The sequence below is a fragment of the Odocoileus virginianus genome, chromosome 26, assembly GCF_023699985.2.
Source record: "Odocoileus virginianus isolate 20LAN1187 ecotype Illinois chromosome 26, Ovbor_1.2, whole genome shotgun sequence".
Taxonomy (NCBI): domain Eukaryota; kingdom Metazoa; phylum Chordata; class Mammalia; order Artiodactyla; family Cervidae; genus Odocoileus; species Odocoileus virginianus.
The window spans coordinates 2,466,423-2,486,531 of NC_069699.1; the positions used below are offsets into that span (position 1 = coordinate 2,466,423).

Here is a 20,109-nt window from a genome sequence, read left to right on the forward strand (position 1 = left end):
GAATTCCTTATTGCCAAATTCAGACTGAAATTGAACAAAGTAGGGAAAAACCACTAGACCATTCAGCTATGAACTAAATCAAATTCCTTATGATACAGTAGAAATGAGAAAAAGATTTAAGGGACTAGATCTGATAGACAGAGTGCCTGATGAACTATGGACGGAGGTTCGTGGCATTGTACAAGAGACAGGCATCAAGCCATCCCCAAGAAAAAGAAATGCTAAAAAGCAAAATGGCTGTCTGAGGAGGCCTTACAAATAGCTGTGAAAAGAAGAGAAGCGAAAAGCAAAGGAGAAAAGGGAAGATGTACCCATTTGAATGCAGAGTTCCAAAGAATAGCAAGGAGAAATAAGAAAGCCTTCCTCAGTGATCATTGCAAAGAAATAGAAGAAAACAATAGAGTGGGAAAGATCTGTGCAAGAAAATTAGAGATACCAAGGGAACATTTCATGCAAAGCTGGGCTCAGTAAAGGACAGAAACAGTAGGGACCTAACAGAAGCAGAAGAGATTAAGAAGAGGTGTCAAGAATACACAGAAGAACTGTACAAAAAAGATCTTCACGACCCTGATAATCACGATGGTATGATCACTCACACTCACCTAGAGCCAGACATCCTGGAATGTGAAGTCAAGTGGGCCTTAGGAAGCATTACTACAAACAAAGCCAGTGGAGGTGATGGAATTTCAGTTGAGTTATTTCAAATCCTAAAAAATGATGCTGTGAAAGTGCTGCAGTAAATATGCCAGCAGATTTGGAAAATTCAGCAGTGGTCACAGGACTAGAAAAGGTCAGTTTTCATTGCAATCCCAAAGAAAGGCAATGCCAAAGAATGCTCAGAGTACTACACAATTGCATTCATCTCACACGCTAGTAAAGAAATGCCCCAAATTCTCCAAGCCAAGCTTCAGCAATATGTGAACTGTGAATTTTCAGATGTTGAAGCTGGTTTTAGAAAAGGCAGAGGAATCAGAGATCAAATTGCCAACATCCGATGGATCATCGAAAATGCAAGAGAGTTCCAGAACAACATCTATTTCTGCTTTATTGACGATGCCAAAGCCTTTGACTGTGTGGATCACAATAAACTGTGGAAAATTCTTCAAGAGATGGGAATACCAGACTACCTGTCCTGCCTCCTGAGAAATCTGTATGCACGTCAGGAAGCAACAATTAGAACTGGATATGAAACAATAGAATGGTTCCAAATAGGAAAAGGAGTAGGTCAAGGCTGTATATTGTCACCCTGCTTCTTTAACTTATATGCAGAGTATATCATGAGAAACGCTGGTCAGGAGGAAGCACAAGCTGGAATCAAGATGGCTGGGAGAAATATCAATAACCTCAGATATGCAGATGACACCACCCTTATGGCAGAAAGTGAAGAGGAACTAAAAAGCCTCTTGATGGAAGTGAAAGAGGAGCATGAAAAAATTGGCTTAAAACTCAACATTCAGAAAACTAAGATCATGGCATCTGGTCCCATCACTTCATGGGAAATAGATGGGGAAACAGTGTCAGACTTTGTTTTTTTGGGGCTCCAAAGTCACTGCAGATGGTGACTGCAGCCATGAAGTTAAAAGATGCTTACTCCTTGGAAGGAAAGTTATGACCAACCTAGACACCATATTAAAAAGCAGAGACATTACTTGGCCAACAAAGGTCAGTCTCATCAATGCTATGGTTTTTCCAGTAGTCATGTGTGGATGTGAAAGTTGGACTATAAAGAAAGCTGAGTGCTGAAGAATTGATGCTTTTGAACTGTGGTGTTGGAGAAGACTCTTGAGAGTCCCTTGGACTACAAGGAGATCCAACCAGTCCATCCTAAAGGAGCTCAGTCCTGGGTGTTCACTGGAAGGACTGATGTTGAAGCTGAAACTCCAATATTCTGGCCACCTGATGCGAAGAGCTGACTTATTTGAAAAGAGCCTGATGCTGGGAAAGATTGAGGGCAGGTGGGGAAGGGGACGACAGAGGATGAGATGGTTGTATGGCATCACTGACTCAATGGAGATGAGTGTGAGTAAACTCTGGGGGTTGGTGATGTACCGGGAGGCCTGGTGTGTTGTGGTCCATGGGGTCGCAAAGAGTCGGACACGACTGAGTGACTGAACTGAACTGAATTAGTGTTCAACAGGGCGATAAACTAACCTTAAGGTTATCTTCTCCACTGGACAGAATTTATTTACATCTCTACTCAATAAAAATCCACAGGTTAAACAAATGGAGTAATAGACATTCACTAGTGATAAACAACAACAACAAATTGAACCTATGGGTAACTGCATGATTAAATACATCAAGAACCTAGTTAATAAAATCCAAAACATTAAAATAGGATCAATATTAATTATAAATGTAATTATCCTTTCAGCAAGTAATTGCCTGAGAAGTTTTCTTTGTGGAAGGTTTTGACAGTCTAAATAGTAGCTGTTGTGTTTTGTTGCTGTTTCAGGTTTGTTTTGGTTGTGCTGGATCTTTGTTGTGGCATGTAGGACCCCTAGTGGTATCATGTAGGCTCTAGAGTGTGTGGACTCAGTCGTTGTGGCATGCGGGTTTAGTTGCCCCATGGTTGCGGTATCTTAGTTCCTCAACCAGGGATTGAACCCATGCCCCCTGCATTGGAAGACAGATTCTTTACCACTGGACCATCAGAAAATTCCCAGTAGTAATTTCAAGCTGTCATTTGGGATAGAACCTTAACCTCCTTCCACTACTTATCTGCTTCAGAGACTGTGAAGGACTAGAGATAGTTCTGCATCGCAGATAGTAGCAAGAAAGTGACTGCAAGTAAAGCTAACGTTAAATGAGCACTTTCTCTATGTCAACCAGTGTTATCAACCCTCTAGGTAAATCCCACTTACCCTCACAACAACCCTATGAAGTAGACTTTTGTCATCATTTTATGGGTTTATAAGTAGATATATACAGTTTTAAGTAAATACATCAATATTAAAAGATAAATTTTTATCATGATGGTTTCCCAAGTGGTGCAGTGATAAAGAATCTGCCTGCTAATGTAAGAGACCCCAGATGCAGATTTGATCCCTGGCTCAGGAAGATCCCCTAAAGGAGGGCATGGCCAACCTCTCCAGTATTCTTGCCTGGGAAATCCCATGGACAGAGAGGAGCCTGGCAGGCTACATTCCATGGGATCATAAAGAGTCAGACATGATTGAGAGCTTTTACACTCCACTTATATCATGATAGATGATGAAATGATGCAAAGAACACATAAGACTTACTTAGCCAATCAAATATACCCAGGCTGAACTGAGATTTGAGTCATGGAGGTTTGTCACCACAATATATTCTTTTAATGATGACACTGCATTACCCTGGAGATCAAATATTTGGATTGCCAAAGACATTAAAGTTGATGGAACAGGAAAATTGATATATGTAGCTTTTCTATTCTAGAAGCTGCATGCTACATTATTTAAGCACTACACTAAATTCAAAAATCTCATAGTCAAATGCCTACTATTAACTTTCACAAATATGAGATTTTGATCAAATTACTGATCTTTTAGAACATACTTTCTCCTTCTGCAAAATAGTCATAGATATTTTCAACCCTAGCTGTCTTTTATTTTGTTTTATATAGAGTTATCATTGTATTGATGCAGGAGAAGAATGGATAGTAAGTATACAAGTGGCTGAAGCTTCAGGGTTATGTGGGTGAAATCTGCCCAGTTCAGCATCGGACAGCTCCAGCCCAGTTCTACCTGACTTAACAAGGGTGGAGGTTGTAGACGAGAATCATCACAGACCCCTTCTGCTGATCTCATTCCTGTTTCTGTTGTGACCTACTAATAGCTCAGCTCCTATTGGAATTATTTTCAAGGCTATAGGTGGTATTATTGTAATAACAGTGAAAGTGAGTGAAAGTGAAAGTTGCTCAGTCGTGTCCAACTCTTTGTGACCCCATGGGCTGTAAAGTCCATGGAATTCTTCAGGCCAGAATACCTGGTCTGAAGCAGGTAGCCTTTCCCTTCTCCAGGGGATCTTCCCAACCTAGGGATTGAACCCAGGTCTCCTTCATTGCAGGTGGATTCTTTACCAGCTGAGCCACAAGGGAAGCATTCTCAACACTATGCTATTTTCAACACTTTTAATAAATGACCACTAAAATGCTCCAAAGCATCAATGATGTAGTAAAAGGTGGTTACAAATGCAAAAGAAATATTGGAATGTTTAATATTCATTAAATACAGAATCTTTAATATTTATCATATGTTCTTAATTCATGGAGTCTTTAATATTTAGCCAATGTTCTTACACTTCCTGTTGTTGATGTTCAGTTGCTACGTTGTGCCCAGCTCTGCAACCGTAGCATGCCAGGCTCCTCTGTCTTCTCCTGTCTCCTAGAGTTTACTCAGATTCACATCCATGGAGTCCGTGATGCATCCAATCATTTCATCCTCTGCCGCTCACTTCTCCTTTTGCCTTCAATCTTTCTCAGCATCAGAATCTTTTCCAATGAGTTGACTCTTCACATCACGTGGCCAAAGTATTGGAATTTCAACCTCAGCAACAGTCCTTCCAGTGAATATTCAGGGTTGATTTCTTTTTGGATTGACTGGTTTGATCTCCTTACAGTCCAAGGGACTCTCAAGAGTCACTTCCAGCACCACAGTTTGAAAGCATCAACTCTTCGATGCTCAGCCTTCTTTATGATCCAACTCTCATGTCTGTACATGACTACTGGAACACAGATTGACTATGCGGACGTTTGTTTGTAAAGTGATGTCTCTTAGGAACACAAAATTACAGGAAAACTTGCCAGAGACTTTTCTGACCATACCTGAAATCTTGAACATAATAGACTTAGTACTTAAACTTGCATTATAACTTATCATGTCTTATGCTGATCCGAAAGCATACTTCATGGAATCCTAAAGAAGGACCAGGTTTTAGGAATTACCTCCCTTGTCCCATCATTTATACTTCATAAATGGGCTCAACAAGATTTTCTCATTTCCCTTATCCCCCATCTTTTTTAAAAACCTGACAGTAGATTTTCTGCTAGAGTTATGAAATAATTAATATAGATATGATGTATGCAGATATATATGGTAGAAACTTTGTTGTAGAGGAAGCACCATGGATAACCTATATCATTTGTTATTTACAGCAGATCTTTATTAAGCTTCTATTACCAATGCGTTACGCATGGGGAATACAAAACTCAATCCAACTTATCCTCTATTAACTTACAGTAAATTAATACCGTTTTAGTAGCAAAAAAAAAAAAAAGTCTTATTTGTCCTAGGACCTACTAGGAATGACAGCATTTCAATGTAACATTCTTGCAGATCCTGCAAAGTGATTATTCCAGTTCTCATTTTTACAGTGAGAAAGTGGGCTTGGAGAAGTTATGCTGAACTGCTCAGAATCAGAGAGCTAGCTAAACGCCAGAGTTGGACACAGGCGCTGATCCGTCTGGTTCCAAGTTTTGTGCATTTTTTCCATGAATCCACAGAGTATAATTTGCTTTGATCACAATCACACACAATCCCCTCTCAGCCAGCTATGACAGCCTGACAGGTTTATTTTCGAAGGTTCAACCCAGTGATTATGGAGGGAAGGAAGCCCATTCTTGAGCTGTAAAGAGGCGCTGGTGAAAAGAGGTTACCCAGCTGTGAAATGGGGATTCGGAGCTTGTTTGCTTGGCTTATTCCTGCTTAAATGTGTGTGCACCAATGTTCATCACAGTGTTTTAAGTGTCCATTGAGTTACAATAACATGGATTTTTCTCTCTCTATTTCAGGTATGGAAAAATCGTATCCACAAAGGCAATCCTTGACAAAAACACAAATCAGTGCAAAGGTATGTGTCAGGACATCTGTAAGTGGGCTCACACCCGTGTCTCCCACCGATGGCTCCTGCCAGGCGAAGTCTGGGCATCAGCTGCGTGAGGGTCTGTGTGTACAGTATATGGCAACCTGTTTATAGTGATGCCTGGGCTTTGACGAGTTGTATTTCTAGTAACATTGCTCATTAATTTTTTTTTCATTAACAAACAAAATGAAAATCACAAATCAGAAAAAGTATCAAATTGCTTCAGCGTAAGACTAAATTACCTCCTAACAACTCTGGGTTGTCTGATTTGAATGATATCATCAGTGATGCAAATTGATTTCCTATATAAAAATGAGGAACTCTGGGGAAAACTTTCCATGCAAAACACATTTTCATTTATCTGTTGTTTAAGGCTTTAGCTACACTGTTTGACTAGGAATGGATTCACTGGTGGGCCCATTGTGTCTAAGCTTCAGCTGTAAGCATCTCACGGTATCTCAGAATTTGTATCATATCAAGGCTTTTTCCTTTTCCTGGAAATATTTCTGAAGTTATTTGACTGTATCTGTGGCTCATGTATTTTTCATGTGTGGGAATCCATACTCTTTTAAGGGTGGCATTCATTTATTCATGAAATCTAAATGGTCTATCTTGCTTGACTCCGTTTTTACTGGAAAATTGGAATGCTTCCTGTAACATGTGTTATTTGCTCTTTCTCTAATCCAGTCATTTTTATAATACCCACATCAAGAAATACGTTAGATACAAGGTCATTCTAAACATTGCCCCTCTTTCTCATACAAATATAATGTATACAAATTTTGGGGACATTTAAATGCTGCAGGTATATCCTGACTTAATTGGAGAATGGTCAGATTCAATTCATCAATTAAAGAAAAAGCAGCATTCCTTTTCTCCTATAAACTCACAAATGCCCTAGGAATTTAGCTACTACAAGACAAAAAGTGGCAAGACAACATTTCTATCATCTAATAGCTCAATTTCTAGTTGAAAATGAAACTACCAAGAAAACCAAGAAACTAATCTTGATATATGTGTTAGGATTCGGAAGCCTAGTATGTGTGAGAGTATAGCAGAAACGGCTACAATACAGGAGTCTGCAAAATAGGATGAGAGGAGAATATGAGGATTCCCTTTTGGAGAATGAAGTTTGAAAAGGCAGAATGAATGGACATAGAAAGGTTGATGTTCAGGAGGAAGAATTTCATAATGTAATTGAGCAGACTCACATATCAGAAATAGAAAAATGCCCCAGTAAGGGTATCATTAGAAGGAAGGAACAGGTCAGGATTTTGGAGGCATTTTTAGAGTTATCCTGAATGTTTTGAACTTAATTGTCTGCATAACTGTTGCTTTTTTTTTTTTTTTTTTGAGCAGAAATGATATGATTTTATCTTGAGTTCTAGTTATTTTTGCCAAAGTAAGTGAAACGGAGTTACAGAGGGGAGGAAACTGGAGGCAGAGAGAAAACAATGCAGATTTGAAACACATAGATGACCATAAAAATGAGGAAGGTCCTCCACACACTGGTAGAGAAATGGAAAGGGAACTACCATGAGTTTTCAAGGGTAGAATTAGATATTTTCTGTGAAAGGTGAAAGGGCATGGGCAATGAAATTCACATATTGAACTGTTGTGATTGGGGAGGAGGGCTGTGTCAATGACTGAGGCAGGAAGTCCAGAAGGGGGTATGAATGAGTCTTGGGGAGAAGTGCTGAGCTGACGTATCAGGTGCCCTGATCTAGAGGTCCTGGGGTAGCATCCTTGAGGGAGAGGTCAAGGCAGACTACAGGGAAGCTCAGAGTTGCTATGGTTACCATAAGGAAGGGAGTACACATGACAGCAAAGGATCCTTGTAGGGGAGGGGATGGAGTGGGGGGCATGATGTAGGTGGCTAAAAACAGCCTTGGTTGATGTATTCGTACAGACTTGGGCCACGACTGTGAGTAACTCTCCACTGTCATCCTGTGGGAAGCATGTGTGTGTGAGAAGCATTAGACTGTTAGTTATATTGCTTCCAGACATGCCTGCCTGATTCCTAAAGTCTTTGGGTTAAAAATATTTATGGGAACAGGCTTCCCTGGTGGTTCAACAGTAAAGAATCCATCTGCTGTGCAGGAGCCTCAGGAGACCTGGGTTCGATCCCTGGGTCGGGAAGATCCCCTGGAGGAGGGCATGGCACCCCACTCCAGTATTCCTTCCTGGAGAATCCCGTGGACAGAGGAGCCTGGAGGGCGTCAGTCCATGGGGTCGCAAAGGAGGCGGACACTACTGAAGCAACTTAGCAAGCACGCACTTGTCTATAGGAACAGAGAACATTGAGGCACCCGCCTCAGGCAGTCAGTTATACTGACAGAGCCCCTCTCAGAAAGGCAGATGCTTCACAGACAAGTGAGTCCTGCAGACCACAGTGGATCCCATGACATGTCTGACCCATGGAGTGTCTACATGAGGGGACCCTCCACTAGGCAAAGGTTTGCTCAGAGTGCAGGCGTCTCTTGTCAGTGTACAATACTGGGGCCAACAAAAGGCTTGAACGCTAACCTGGAAAAACCGTATTCTTGTACTGTAATAACAAGGTTTGAAGAGGAAGAGGATGTAGCTGAAATGGATTGTCAGAGTTCCCATGTGCAGTTATCTCTTAATTGTGGAGTTCTTTATCTGGACAAATGCTGTGGGTATCCTTCTCTGAACCCCTAAGACTCCTATTCACATTACCCTCTAACTGCTTATTTAATTGCCTCTGTCTCTCTCCAAAGAGACCCTTTTAGTCAATGAAGACAGGACCTGTGTAATCTAGAAAATGTTATCTTCGGAGCAGGGAATTGCAGGCGAATGTGTCATTGTCTATTGGAAAAAATATTAGAACATGTCTTTGTTTTAAAGTCAACTTTCTGGGTGTGTTTTATAATGATTTATATCATTTTTATATAATATAAAAATTTTATTTTTATATCAAAATTTATTAGTATATAAATTTATATCAATATGTAAATTGATATAAATATATCAAAATTTATATCAGTATAAATTTGCAAATGCTTGCTTTAAACACATAAATTGCCTCTGTCTCTCTCCAAAGAGACCTTTTTAGTCAATGAAGACAGGACCTGTGTAATCTAGAAAATGTTATCTTTGGAGCAGGGAATTTCAGCGGAATGTGTCATTGTCTATTGAAAAAAATATTAGAACATGTCTTTGTTTTAAAGTCAACTTTCTGGGTGTGTTTTATAATGATTTATATCATTTTTATATAATATAAAAATTTTTTATATCAAAATTTATCATTATATAAATTTATATCAATATATAAATTGATATAAATATATCAAAATTTATATCAGTATAAATTTGCAAATGCTCACTTTAAAGACATAAATACATAAATATTGAGTTTACTGTTCCATAATATTTTTATTCATAATCATATGGATGTAAAAAGTAGTTTTGGAGAGTACTTGTCTCAACCATAAGAAGCACTGATAAATTTGGAAGGAGAAAATGGGGGGGAGGAAAGGAGAGGAGAAAGGGAGGAAACACCTGGGGACATCATTGAAGGAAGGGTAGGTAAGGAGAATTTTATGAGAGGTAGATCTTTTGTCTTGAGGCTCACGTGAAAAAGTTAGGGTGATCATGTAGTCTAAGACTCCAGGGGCCTTTTCTGGCCTCAGTGTTTTGAGCCTGTGGATGGCAGTGATAGCCAAAGCTCAACTTTCACCAAGCACGTGATGAGGTGGGGGGGGCGGGTAGTCTAAAACTAAACCTTCGTTACAGAGAGATACTACTGCTACCTCCATGTTTGGGGAAAAATACTACATTAATGGTATTTTTGAGTCATATTTAGAGTATGTTGTTTTTCAGAAAAATGGCCCCTAAAATAGTTACAGATAGAAACTCCTTAAAATTGGAAGTGAGAGTGCAGTTACATCTATGGAAAATAGTTTATAGTTGGTGTGTACAGGCGAGTTGCTGAAGTTGGGAGGAAGGTGACTGTGACATTCAAGGAGCTGATGGGACAGACCCCAGAGCAGCACTGAAGTATTGATTTAAATAGCCAAGAGTTAGAGCAGGTGTAATGTTGGAAAAATGGACTGATCCTGAAAGTATTTGTGGAGAAATAGTAGGAAAGATACCAAGAGTTTGAAGACCACTGGGAACATGAAGGCATGTGGTTATAAACTGCTGTGATGTGAGATTCCAGTTGAAGACTTGAGGTGGGAGGGAAGCTATTCAGAGTTAGGAGCAACAGGGGCTCCCCACTTACACATCCAATGAGAGAAGGGGTGGTAGGGGGAAAACACATTTGGGAGGGCTACAAAGGCCCTGTGTCCCCAGGATGAATTAGTTAGTGATTGGAAAGATACAAATTAAAGCAATGTGCAGTGATCGTTTACATCCACTCCTGTTGCAGACATAACTTGCAGGCCCTCCAATGCTGGGCGCTGTGAAACTGATTCACCCCTTCTTTATTTGTTGAGCTCAGTCACTCAGTCATGTCTGACTCTTTGCTACACTATGGACTGTAGCCCGCCAGGCTCCTCTGTCCAAGGGGTTTTTCAGGCAACAATTTTGGAGTGGGTTCAGTTCAGTTCTGTTCAATTCAGTCGCTCAGTCGTGTCCAACTCTTTGCGACCCCATGAATCACAGCACGCCAGGCCTCCCTTTCCATTACCAGTTCCCGGAGTTTACTCAAACTCATGTCCATCGAGTCGGTGATGCCATCCAGTCATCTCATCCTCTGTTGTCCCCTTCTCCTCCTGCCCCAAATCCCTCCCAGCATCCAGGTCTTTTCCAATGAGTCAACTCTTCTCATGAGGTGGCCAAAATACTAGAGTTTCAGCTTCAGTGTCAATCCTTCCAATGAACACCCAGGCCTGATCTCCTTTAGGATGGACTGGTTGGATCTCCTTGCAGTCCAAGGGACTCTCAAGAGTCTTCTCCAACACCACAGTTCAAAAACATCAATTATTCAGTGCTCAACTTTCTTCACAGTCCAACTCTCACATCCATACCTGACCACTGGAAAAACCATAGCCTTGACTAGACAGAACTTTGCTGGCAAAGTAATGTCTTTGCTTTTTAATATGGTGTCTAGGTTGGTCATAACTTTCCTTCCAAGGAGTAAGCGTCTTTTAATTTCATGGCTGCAATCACTATCTGCAGTGGGTTAGGGCCATGCTAGTTTGGTAGCATCTTTTAAAAAGTCAATATGAAAGAGCAGTCAGAGATGTACTATGATGTTAGTGATTCTAGTGAGACGTTGTCCTAAATATTGTATTCAAACATATTTTTAAAGATGCTTTATATGCTGATGCTTAGCACCCCTTTATTCTATGAGAGTAAATATAGGAAAACTCTGATTCTAGTGTATGGAGCATCTACTACTGTTCTGTGGCCATTGTTGAGAGGACTAAACTATGGCACACCATGGGATTGTTTATTAGAGGAAGTTAAATGACTGTGGAAGAACGTAAAATCATATGTTTGGTAAACATGGGGCTATGCAATATTTGCTCACGGTTGGGCTTCCCCAGTGGCTCAGCAGTAAAAACATCTGTCTGCAATGCAGGAGACGCTGGAGATATAGGTTCAGTCCCTGGTGGGAGGATACCCTGGAGAAGGGCATGGCAACCCACTGCAGTATTCTCGCCAGGAAAATCCCATTGACAGAGAACCATGGTGGGCTACAGCCCATAGGGTTGGTTGCAAAGAATCAGACGTGACTGAAGTGACCGAGCAAGCATGGCACATTGCTCATGGCTACGTCTGCGGTGGGGCCGGAAAGCATGGTGTGAACACTGCCCACTTTGTAGCCTTGTGACCTGCGGCCAGTCTTTCAACTCTGCTGGGTGCCTCAGTTCCCTCATCTGTAAAATGATAACAATAATAGGGCCTGCCTTGATAATCAAATGGGCTTGCCTTGTGATTCAGCTGGTAAAGAGTCCATCTGCAATGCGGGAGACCTGGGTTCGATCCCTGGGTTGGGAAGATCCCCCGAAGAAGGGAGAGACTACCCACTCCAGTATTCTGGCCTGGAGAATTCCATGGACTATATGGGGTCACAAAGAGTTGACATAACCAAGCAACTTCCACTTTTCACTTTGATAATCAAAAATACATGGATAATGTTCAACAATACCTCATATTGACTGTTTCCATAAAACACTGTGAATATTAAGCAAAAAAAAAGTTTGTATTAAGGTGATAAATTATTATTAACTTTACAATTCTCCACATGTGTTTGTCTTTTCAGGCAAAAGCAAAAACAAACAAACAAACAAAAAGCAAAAACAGCTTTTGGAAAAATTAAAGTGGTTTCAATTATATTTCCAATATTGTGACTCTTTCTGTGATTTCTGAGTAGTGCATAACTATGCTTGTTTATTTTTGCAAAATAACATTAGCTGAAAATAACTGAATACAGAGAGAATGTATTTTTTTTTCCTTTGCTTCTTTAATGAAAAGGTAAAAGAGAGTTCTTCTTGACCATTGCTTTCTTAAGGAAAGAAATGGAAAGGTGTCTGAGGTGACATTTTCATTTAGTTAATTATGATTCTTGTTTTTACTTTTGGCTCTGATGTGTGTTCATTGTGGTGTGCAGGCTTTCTCCAGTTGCAGTGTAAGGTGGCTTCTCCTGTTGAGGCTTCAGACTCCGCAGTTGCTCTGTGGCATTGGATCTTAGTTCCCTGACCACGGCTTGAACCTGTATCCTCTGCACTGCAAGGCAGATTCTTAACCACTGGACTGCCCGGGAAGCCCTGGGGTGGCTTTTTTAAACAAATCACTGAGGGCCTTGAGCCTGTCATAAGAAAATGAAAATTGGATTTGGTCTTCTTGGAGACATTTGCTTTTGAATCATTTGCAATGTGGCCTCCTGACTTAGGCTATTGAATCAAAACCAAGTATTATGAAGACAGGATTTATTGATTTTGTTTTTAAAGATGTGAATTCAGTTTTTCATGAGTTGATGAAAGCAATGTATGAGATGGTGCATGCACTAGTCTTCTTAGAGGTGAAAAGAAAAGGCATCAAAATTAATCCTGAGATATTAACCCAATTTTAGACACTTCCTATATCTTAGCATCCGAAAGAAAGGTTGTTGTTCCCTTCCACACTGCGTCACCTCCCACCCCAGGTTCTCTAAGTCTGTAAGGTGGGCAGGCCCAGATAAACACACTCACTCTATTCTGGAAGGGGTCTCGGGGAACTCTTTCAACATAACCTCTCATTTTCAGGATTGTTCTTTCTTGGGTGGTGGCTGCGGCAGCTTTCATTCTGTATAATATGGCAGCATAAAACAAAACAGTCACCAGCAGGCCCAAATGACCAGAAATTGATGAACAAAGCAGGCCGCAGCTCCAGATGGAGAGTAATGAGAAGCAGACCACAGTTCATTCAGCCACTCAGACACCAGGACCCAATAAGAGCTGTTGTGCAAGTCACAGAGATCTGCATGGCTTTGTTTTCGTTTTTTTTTTTTTTTTTCCCCATGTGTTTTCCTCCCGGGTCCAGTGTATTTGCTAATTTAAAAAAGTCAAGGGAAATGAAATGAAAGAAGCCATTGAAAACAGGGTGTAAATCTTCCATGAATTGACTTGTCTCTGCCTTTTCCTGCTTTTTAAGTTTGGCTTCCTCTATACCACCCCCAACCCCCGCCAGCCATTTTTTTCCTGACAGGCTATGTGTTTAGAGCAGAGGGAATGAGTAATGGATATTCCATAGAAAGTTTCCATGCTTAATAGCCAAAGGATATAAGAGCCATGAAAGTGTGCCAAGCATACCGACTTCTAAGAGCTTGAAATGCTCCCTTCTTGTCTTTGTTGTCACAGGCTGGTTGAATTATATTTATGGAAGATTATGTTGCCTTTACCATTTCATTGGACCCCTAAAATCAAAGTTGAACACAATAATCCAAAAGTTCTGAAATCATCCATGAAGTTTATTCATTCTTTATTAAATGAAACCGTAAATTGTTATTCTTCTCTAAAAGAAATAATTCTGCATACTCGATTCATTTGTACAGAGAGAGATCGAACCCACCTAGATTGTTTCCGGGAGGGGTGTGACTAAATCCATTTAGCAGTTTTAGATTCATAACTGTGTTACCTGCTTTTTAAAAGTATTTCTGGGGACTTCTCTGGCAGTCCAGTGGTTAAGACTTCATCCTCCAATGCAGGGGGTGTGGGTTCAATTCCTGGTCAAGGTGCTAAGATCCCACATACCTTATGGCCAAAAAGCCAAAACATAAAACAGAAGCAATATTGTAAGAAATTCAATGAAGGCTTAAAAAATGATCCATATAGAAAAATCTTTAAAAATGTTGAAAAAAAAATTTTAAATGTACATAAAAGTATTTCTTGGTAACTGAGTATGAGGCAGTATACATGAACAAAGTTGGAATTAATTCATTTTATTTATTATTTAATTTTCTCCCTTACTGATGGGGAGTATTTATATAGCAAGTGGGGAAAGTGTAGGAGATTTGTGTTACACCCCACGAACTTGGATGGGGGAATAGATGCTCTATTTTGTCATATTTTTATGTAGCCTTGGTCTCAGGTAGCCTCAGCCTGCTTGGAGTGGGGTTTGGTTCCCAGCCAGAGATGCAGTCCAAGTCATGGCTATGACAGTGCTAAATCCTAGCCACTAGACCAGTGGTCAGTGACCAGGCCCTGAATCTCTGACTTTGCAGAAAAGACTTCCCACAAAGATGGAAAGTAGTGAAGCAAATAAAATATTTATTAGACAGAAAAAACAAAAACATGAGTATGGTGCATGTAGATAGACACACATGTCTATCCAGTCTCCATGGGCAGACTCAAAGGGTCTGTGCCCTTGCAAGTGGTTTAAATTACTTTTATGGGGCATTTCTTCCAGTTTTCCTTTTGATTTGCCTGGTCCAAAGCCCGTATTTGCTGCATCCCAGACTTCTCCCATGTGTGTGCATGCATCTTTTAGCCAAAATAGAGACTGCCACAGAGCCCTCTTAGGATCACTCCCCTTTGACTTCCAAGGGGCCTACTGTGCATGGCATCGGGGAGGTCTCCTGATTTCTAGAATGAGAAATATGTGGTTTGGGCAAGAACCATCCTCCACTCTTAATTGTCCTGCTGTTCTCATTTTGGAGTTTCTGTCCATGGCGCATGGATCTCCAGTCACTTTACTTGGGTTGGAGGTGAGAGGACATCTACCTCCTGCCTCCGTCTTTGCAGGGTATGCAGTAGCCCACTTCCGAGGGACCAGTCCTAGTAAGTGACAATGACGTGTACCTGGGTGAAATGTGTATGCGTAAGAACAATTTGATTTCCAGGAAAGAGCATACCTACATCAGACTGGTCCAGCAGGAAACTTAACAAGTAAAGGAAGAAGCTAAACACCAGGCAAAGCCTTTTTTCTACTACCTGTTGCTTCCCCAGTTCACCGCAAACTAAAGTAAATGCTGTGAAATATATGAGTCTAAGGAATCACATCTGAGAGTCACAGGCTCCTTTCCTTGGAATGAGACCACAGTCTCTAGAACAAGGAGCCCAAGAAGCAAAGTGACTTGAAAAACACATTTATTTCATTTTCAAATATTGGGATTAGGTTACCAAAAAAAGATGAAAACACTTCTGTTTAGACACCCGCATTTCCCGTTTCCCTTCGGGATATGAAGTGTTTGATTTTTTGCCTGCACTTTTGTGAATTGTACTCCCATCTAGCCCAGTATTAATTTTACAGTCAGGCACAGATGCTCAGTATATGAACATATATTGGCTTCCTTTGTATTGATATTGAGTTTGGTTTTCATTTCAGAAAAAGTTAGTGTAGGAACTTTGGTAATTTCACTCAGAATTTTCCTATAGGTACCTTTTTTTTATCAATATGAGAAATTTTCATCCTGGGCTTCTTTTGAGAAAATTCCAATGTTTATCATCTTATAGCCAGAGTTAAGAGACGCCTGCCTTGAGGGTAAATGGTTGCCATGTGTTGTTTCTAACTTAGCCAGACAACTGAAGCTAAAGACACTTCTCCTGTCAAAGATAATCCTTCCAGGGGACTTCCCTGGTGGTCCAGTGGTTAAGATTCCAGGCTTTCAATGCAGGGAACATGGGTTCCATCCCTGGTCAAGGAACTAAGATCCTGTATGCCACCCTGTGACCAAAAAAGTCTAAAGATAATCATTCCAAACTTGCTATTCTCAGTTCAGTATATTCAGTATTTTAGAGGGTCCTTTTATGAAAATGATGATGATGTGATGGTGCTATGTTAACTTTGAGAAGTCTTTGAGATAAATGTAAAGCAAAATATCTACTCATGTTCTGGGAGTCATGCAACTGCACATTTTTCTTTAAGAGTCTTATAACTCTATGTTTACTCAGTATTTGCTTGTAATCACCATGATTATATATATTAGGCAAAAGAAATCTCTCCACCAACATTAATAGGTAACATTGCTGTTTTGAAATATAAATTTGTATTTGGTATTATTTAGTATCCTTACCTATCTCCCTATCTGTTTTGCATATGAAGAAATTATTTTATTGGAAAAATATAAATAATTTGCATGCTGTTTAAAATGGCTTAAAAATAAAATGGTAGCCTATATGGGACAGGAATTTGAAAAATAATAGATACATGTGTATGTATAACTGAATCAGTCGGCTGAAACGAACAAAACACTGTTAATCACCTATACTCCAATATAAGATAAAAATTACGAGTTTCCCTGGTGGTCCAGTGGCTAAGACCATGCTGCCGATGCAGGGAACCTAGGTTTGATCCCTGGTCAGGGAACCAGATCCCATTTGCCGCAACTAGGAGTTTGCCTTGCTGCAATTAAAGATTCTGTGTGCTGCAAATAAGACCCAGCACGGCCACATAAATGATAAAATAAACACATACACACATACATAGATAAAATAAAAATTAAGAAGTAAAATGGTAGAGTTCCTTTGCTTTCAGCCATAATCTGAACATGACTGTCGCAAACCCACTTACACTTTCGCAGAAATCCTTTTGTTCAGATATCCTGTTTGTTCTCCTGCTCCTGTCTTTCAGTTTCCGGTGTTTAGAGTTTGATATATGTTGAGAGATATATAAAATGCTCATTCTTCTTACCTCTGCTGTGTGTCAGTCATTTCCTCCATAATTCACCTTCCCAGGAAGTCCTCAGTGGACTCTCCCCATGCTGTTTACACACTTTACAAGTCCACCTCCTCTGAGCGCCATCTGTGAGCAAAGACATTATACCCTTTTATCTCTTGGGCTTTTGTTATTAGTGGGTATCTTCATCTAGATTATGAACTCCTCAGGCTTCTTGTGGGCCATACTTTCTACTGCTGAAGTGTTGATGAAATGGGACAGTTCAGAGTGGTCTTAGATCCCAGGGGCTTTATCTTTCTCTCTGGGAGCATTTGATGTCACATTAATGGAAAGAATGAACATGGTTGAGTATGTATTCCACAGGCCTGGAAAGATACCGAGGGTACCGGAGACATAACATACACACGTCCCCCAGTTGCTCTTTAAAGTGAAACTGAAAGTGAAGTCGCTCAGTCGTGTCTGACTCTTTGCGACCCCATGGACTGTAGCCTACCAGGCTCCTCCATCCATGGGATTCTCCAGGCCAGAATACTTGAGTGGGTAGCCTTCCCCTTCTCCAGGGGATCTTCCCAACCCAGGCATCGAACCCAGGTCTCCTGCATCACAGGTGGATTCTTTACCAGCTGAGCCACAAGGGAGGTTATTTATACCTATGAGAAAAAAGATATTTTCAAAATTATACAGAGCCCTATTTGTAATGTGTCTGGCAGTTCTGCAAGGTAGATTTTTCTGTGACCTTGGGCTTGGATTTTTTTTTCTCATAGAACCATATTGTCAAGAGTGCTTACTTATCTTACATTAGTGCAGTTCTGTGTACTTTTGAACTGTTCAAGGAATGTGTGTTTCATGAATTGACATGTGTTTATTAAGACTGGCATTTTTAAATTTAGTTTTCTCTTTTAATTAATTGAAGTGTGGTTGATTTACAATGTTGTGTTAATTTCTGCTATATATTACAGTGACTCAGACACACACACACACACACACACACACATATTCTTTGTTATATTCTTTTCAATTGGAGTTTATCCCAGGATATTGAGTTTAGTTCCCTGTGCTACACAGCAGGACCTGGTTGTTTATCCAAGAGACTGGCTTTGTATATAGCAAAAAGTGTAAATACTTAAAGGACTTTTTTTTCATACTTTTTGGTGATGGCTATATGATAGCCCTCAGGATTTTTCAAGGCCTATAAACCTGATGTCTTTGAGGAAAAGTGCATTCCGTCACAGTGGCAGGTGGTGGAATTCATTCCTAGTTGGTAGGTTCCGAAAGGAAAAAAAGAAGTGTGCCTTTGTTCACCCTTTGTCATGATGTTCACTCCATAGCATGGTTGTACAAGTTAAGAGGTAAAGGAAAAAAGCTAAAGATTCTTGCTTCCTTATCTTCCTTAGCTTTGAAACCATAGTAAAAGCTTAACGTAAAAGCATAGCTTGTTTACGGGATGGTGAACAGTCATTTGATTTGATGCTTGCCACTGTTCTTCTTGACTTAATGATTATTCATGTCTTTCTTAAAATAGCTAGTTTTCCTTTTCTTCAGTAAAGGAATGAGAACTCTGGAGTAGTAAAGAGAAAAATCCGTGCACATGACTGAAAAAAGTACTGAACTATAAAAACTGAAATTGAATTCGAAGGATGAACGTATCATTTGTTATGATTCTGTAAGTGGCTGTAAGTGGGCTCACATGTCTCTTTATCCGTAAAATATTGGTGATATAAGGTCTTTATTTCATAGGATTATTTTAAAAACCAGCTTGGTTTCCCCTGCGTGTTTTGAAATAGAAAATAGCAAGGTTTGCATTTAATTTGTACTACTTCTTTTAGAAAATGGCAGTTTAATTGCTAGGCGTCTGAATAGACCTACTGGTCATTAAGCTGACATTAGCCCTGGGTTGGAAGAAACCTGTATTCATGAAGAATCTATGGGACACCTAGTCTGTGCTGCTTTTGAAGATACAATTTCTCTCAAGAAGAAATAACAAAACGCTTAAGCTGCAGATATAACAGCTGTTCACATCCTCGGGGCTTGTCCACTCTGGGAAAAGCAGGAGCTGAAACAAAAGATTTTAGAGAAGCCAGTGCTAAAAACCACACTAGGCTTTGGGCTTAAAGTTGATGTGAAAAATAATGATGTTTGAGATTGTACTAAATGAAACCAAGTGGCAAAATTCCAAGAGACACATCCACCCACATTTTTAACCCCTTATTACTCAAAGGTTCTCATGAAATGTTTTTGAGTAATAAGGGGTTAAAAACTAGAAAATTCTTTAATTTCATATATACAATATAAAAATTATGGCTAGTACTGTATTTTTCATGGAGAAGCAAGTGATGAAATTAAGAATAATTTGACTATGGAAAGCTATTTGAATTTTATTTTTTAAATAGAAATTACATTATTTAAGGTGAACAGCATGGTGATGCAATATGCCTGAACGCCATGAAGTGATTACTATAGTCAAGCTAATTAATGTGTTACCTTGTAGAGTTGTTCAGCCACTCAGCTGTGTCTGACTCTTGGCAACCCCATGGACTGTAGCATGTCAGGCTTTCCTGTCCTTCACCATAATCCTGGAGTTTGCTCAAACTCATGTCCATAGAGTTACCATTTGTCTGCATGTGTGTGTGTGTGTGTGTGTGTGTGTGTGAGAGAGAGAGAGAGAGAGAGAGAGAGAGATGGGCATTTGAAATACACTCTGTTAGCACATTTTCAAGATCCAGTTCTGCAAGATTAACTATTTTCATCATGCCTCCCATGAGATCTCTAGACACGGTCAGCTTACAAAGCAACAGTTTTGTACCCTTAGACCAACTTCTCCTCATTCCCCCCACATTTCTACTCTCTGTTTCTGTATATTTGATTTTTAAGTTCCACATTTGATTTTTAAGTAAGTGATATGATGCAGCATTTGTCTTTCTGTATACGACTTATTTCATTTAGCATAACGTTCTCCGGATTCATCCATGTTGTTACAAATGGTAGGATCTCCTTTCTTAAGGCTGAATAATATTTTGTTGTATACACACACACACACACACACACACACACACACACCATATTTTCTTTATTCATCTGTTGATAGACACTCAGGTTGTTTGCATGTCTTGGCTGTTATGAATACAGTTAACAAAGGGGTGCAGGTATATCTTTGAGGTACTGATTTCTTTTCCTTCAGATAACTACCCAGAAAAAGCA

The 20,109-nt window shown here is 39.9% G+C and overlaps 1 protein-coding gene across 14 annotated transcripts in view; it reads left to right on the forward strand.

Annotated features, from left to right (window-relative positions):
- The window catches only part of RBMS3 (RNA binding motif single stranded interacting protein 3), a 1,589,121-nt gene that overhangs the window by 1,033,625 nt on the left and 535,387 nt on the right, over positions 1–20,109 (forward strand). For all 14 annotated transcript variants that reach the window (XM_070455283.1, XM_070455285.1, XM_070455287.1 and 11 more), the window contains one exon: positions 5,774–5,832. In XM_070455283.1, coding sequence (XP_070311384.1) covers positions 5,774–5,832 — 59 coding nt within the window. The remainder of the gene's footprint in view (positions 1–5,773; positions 5,833–20,109) is intronic.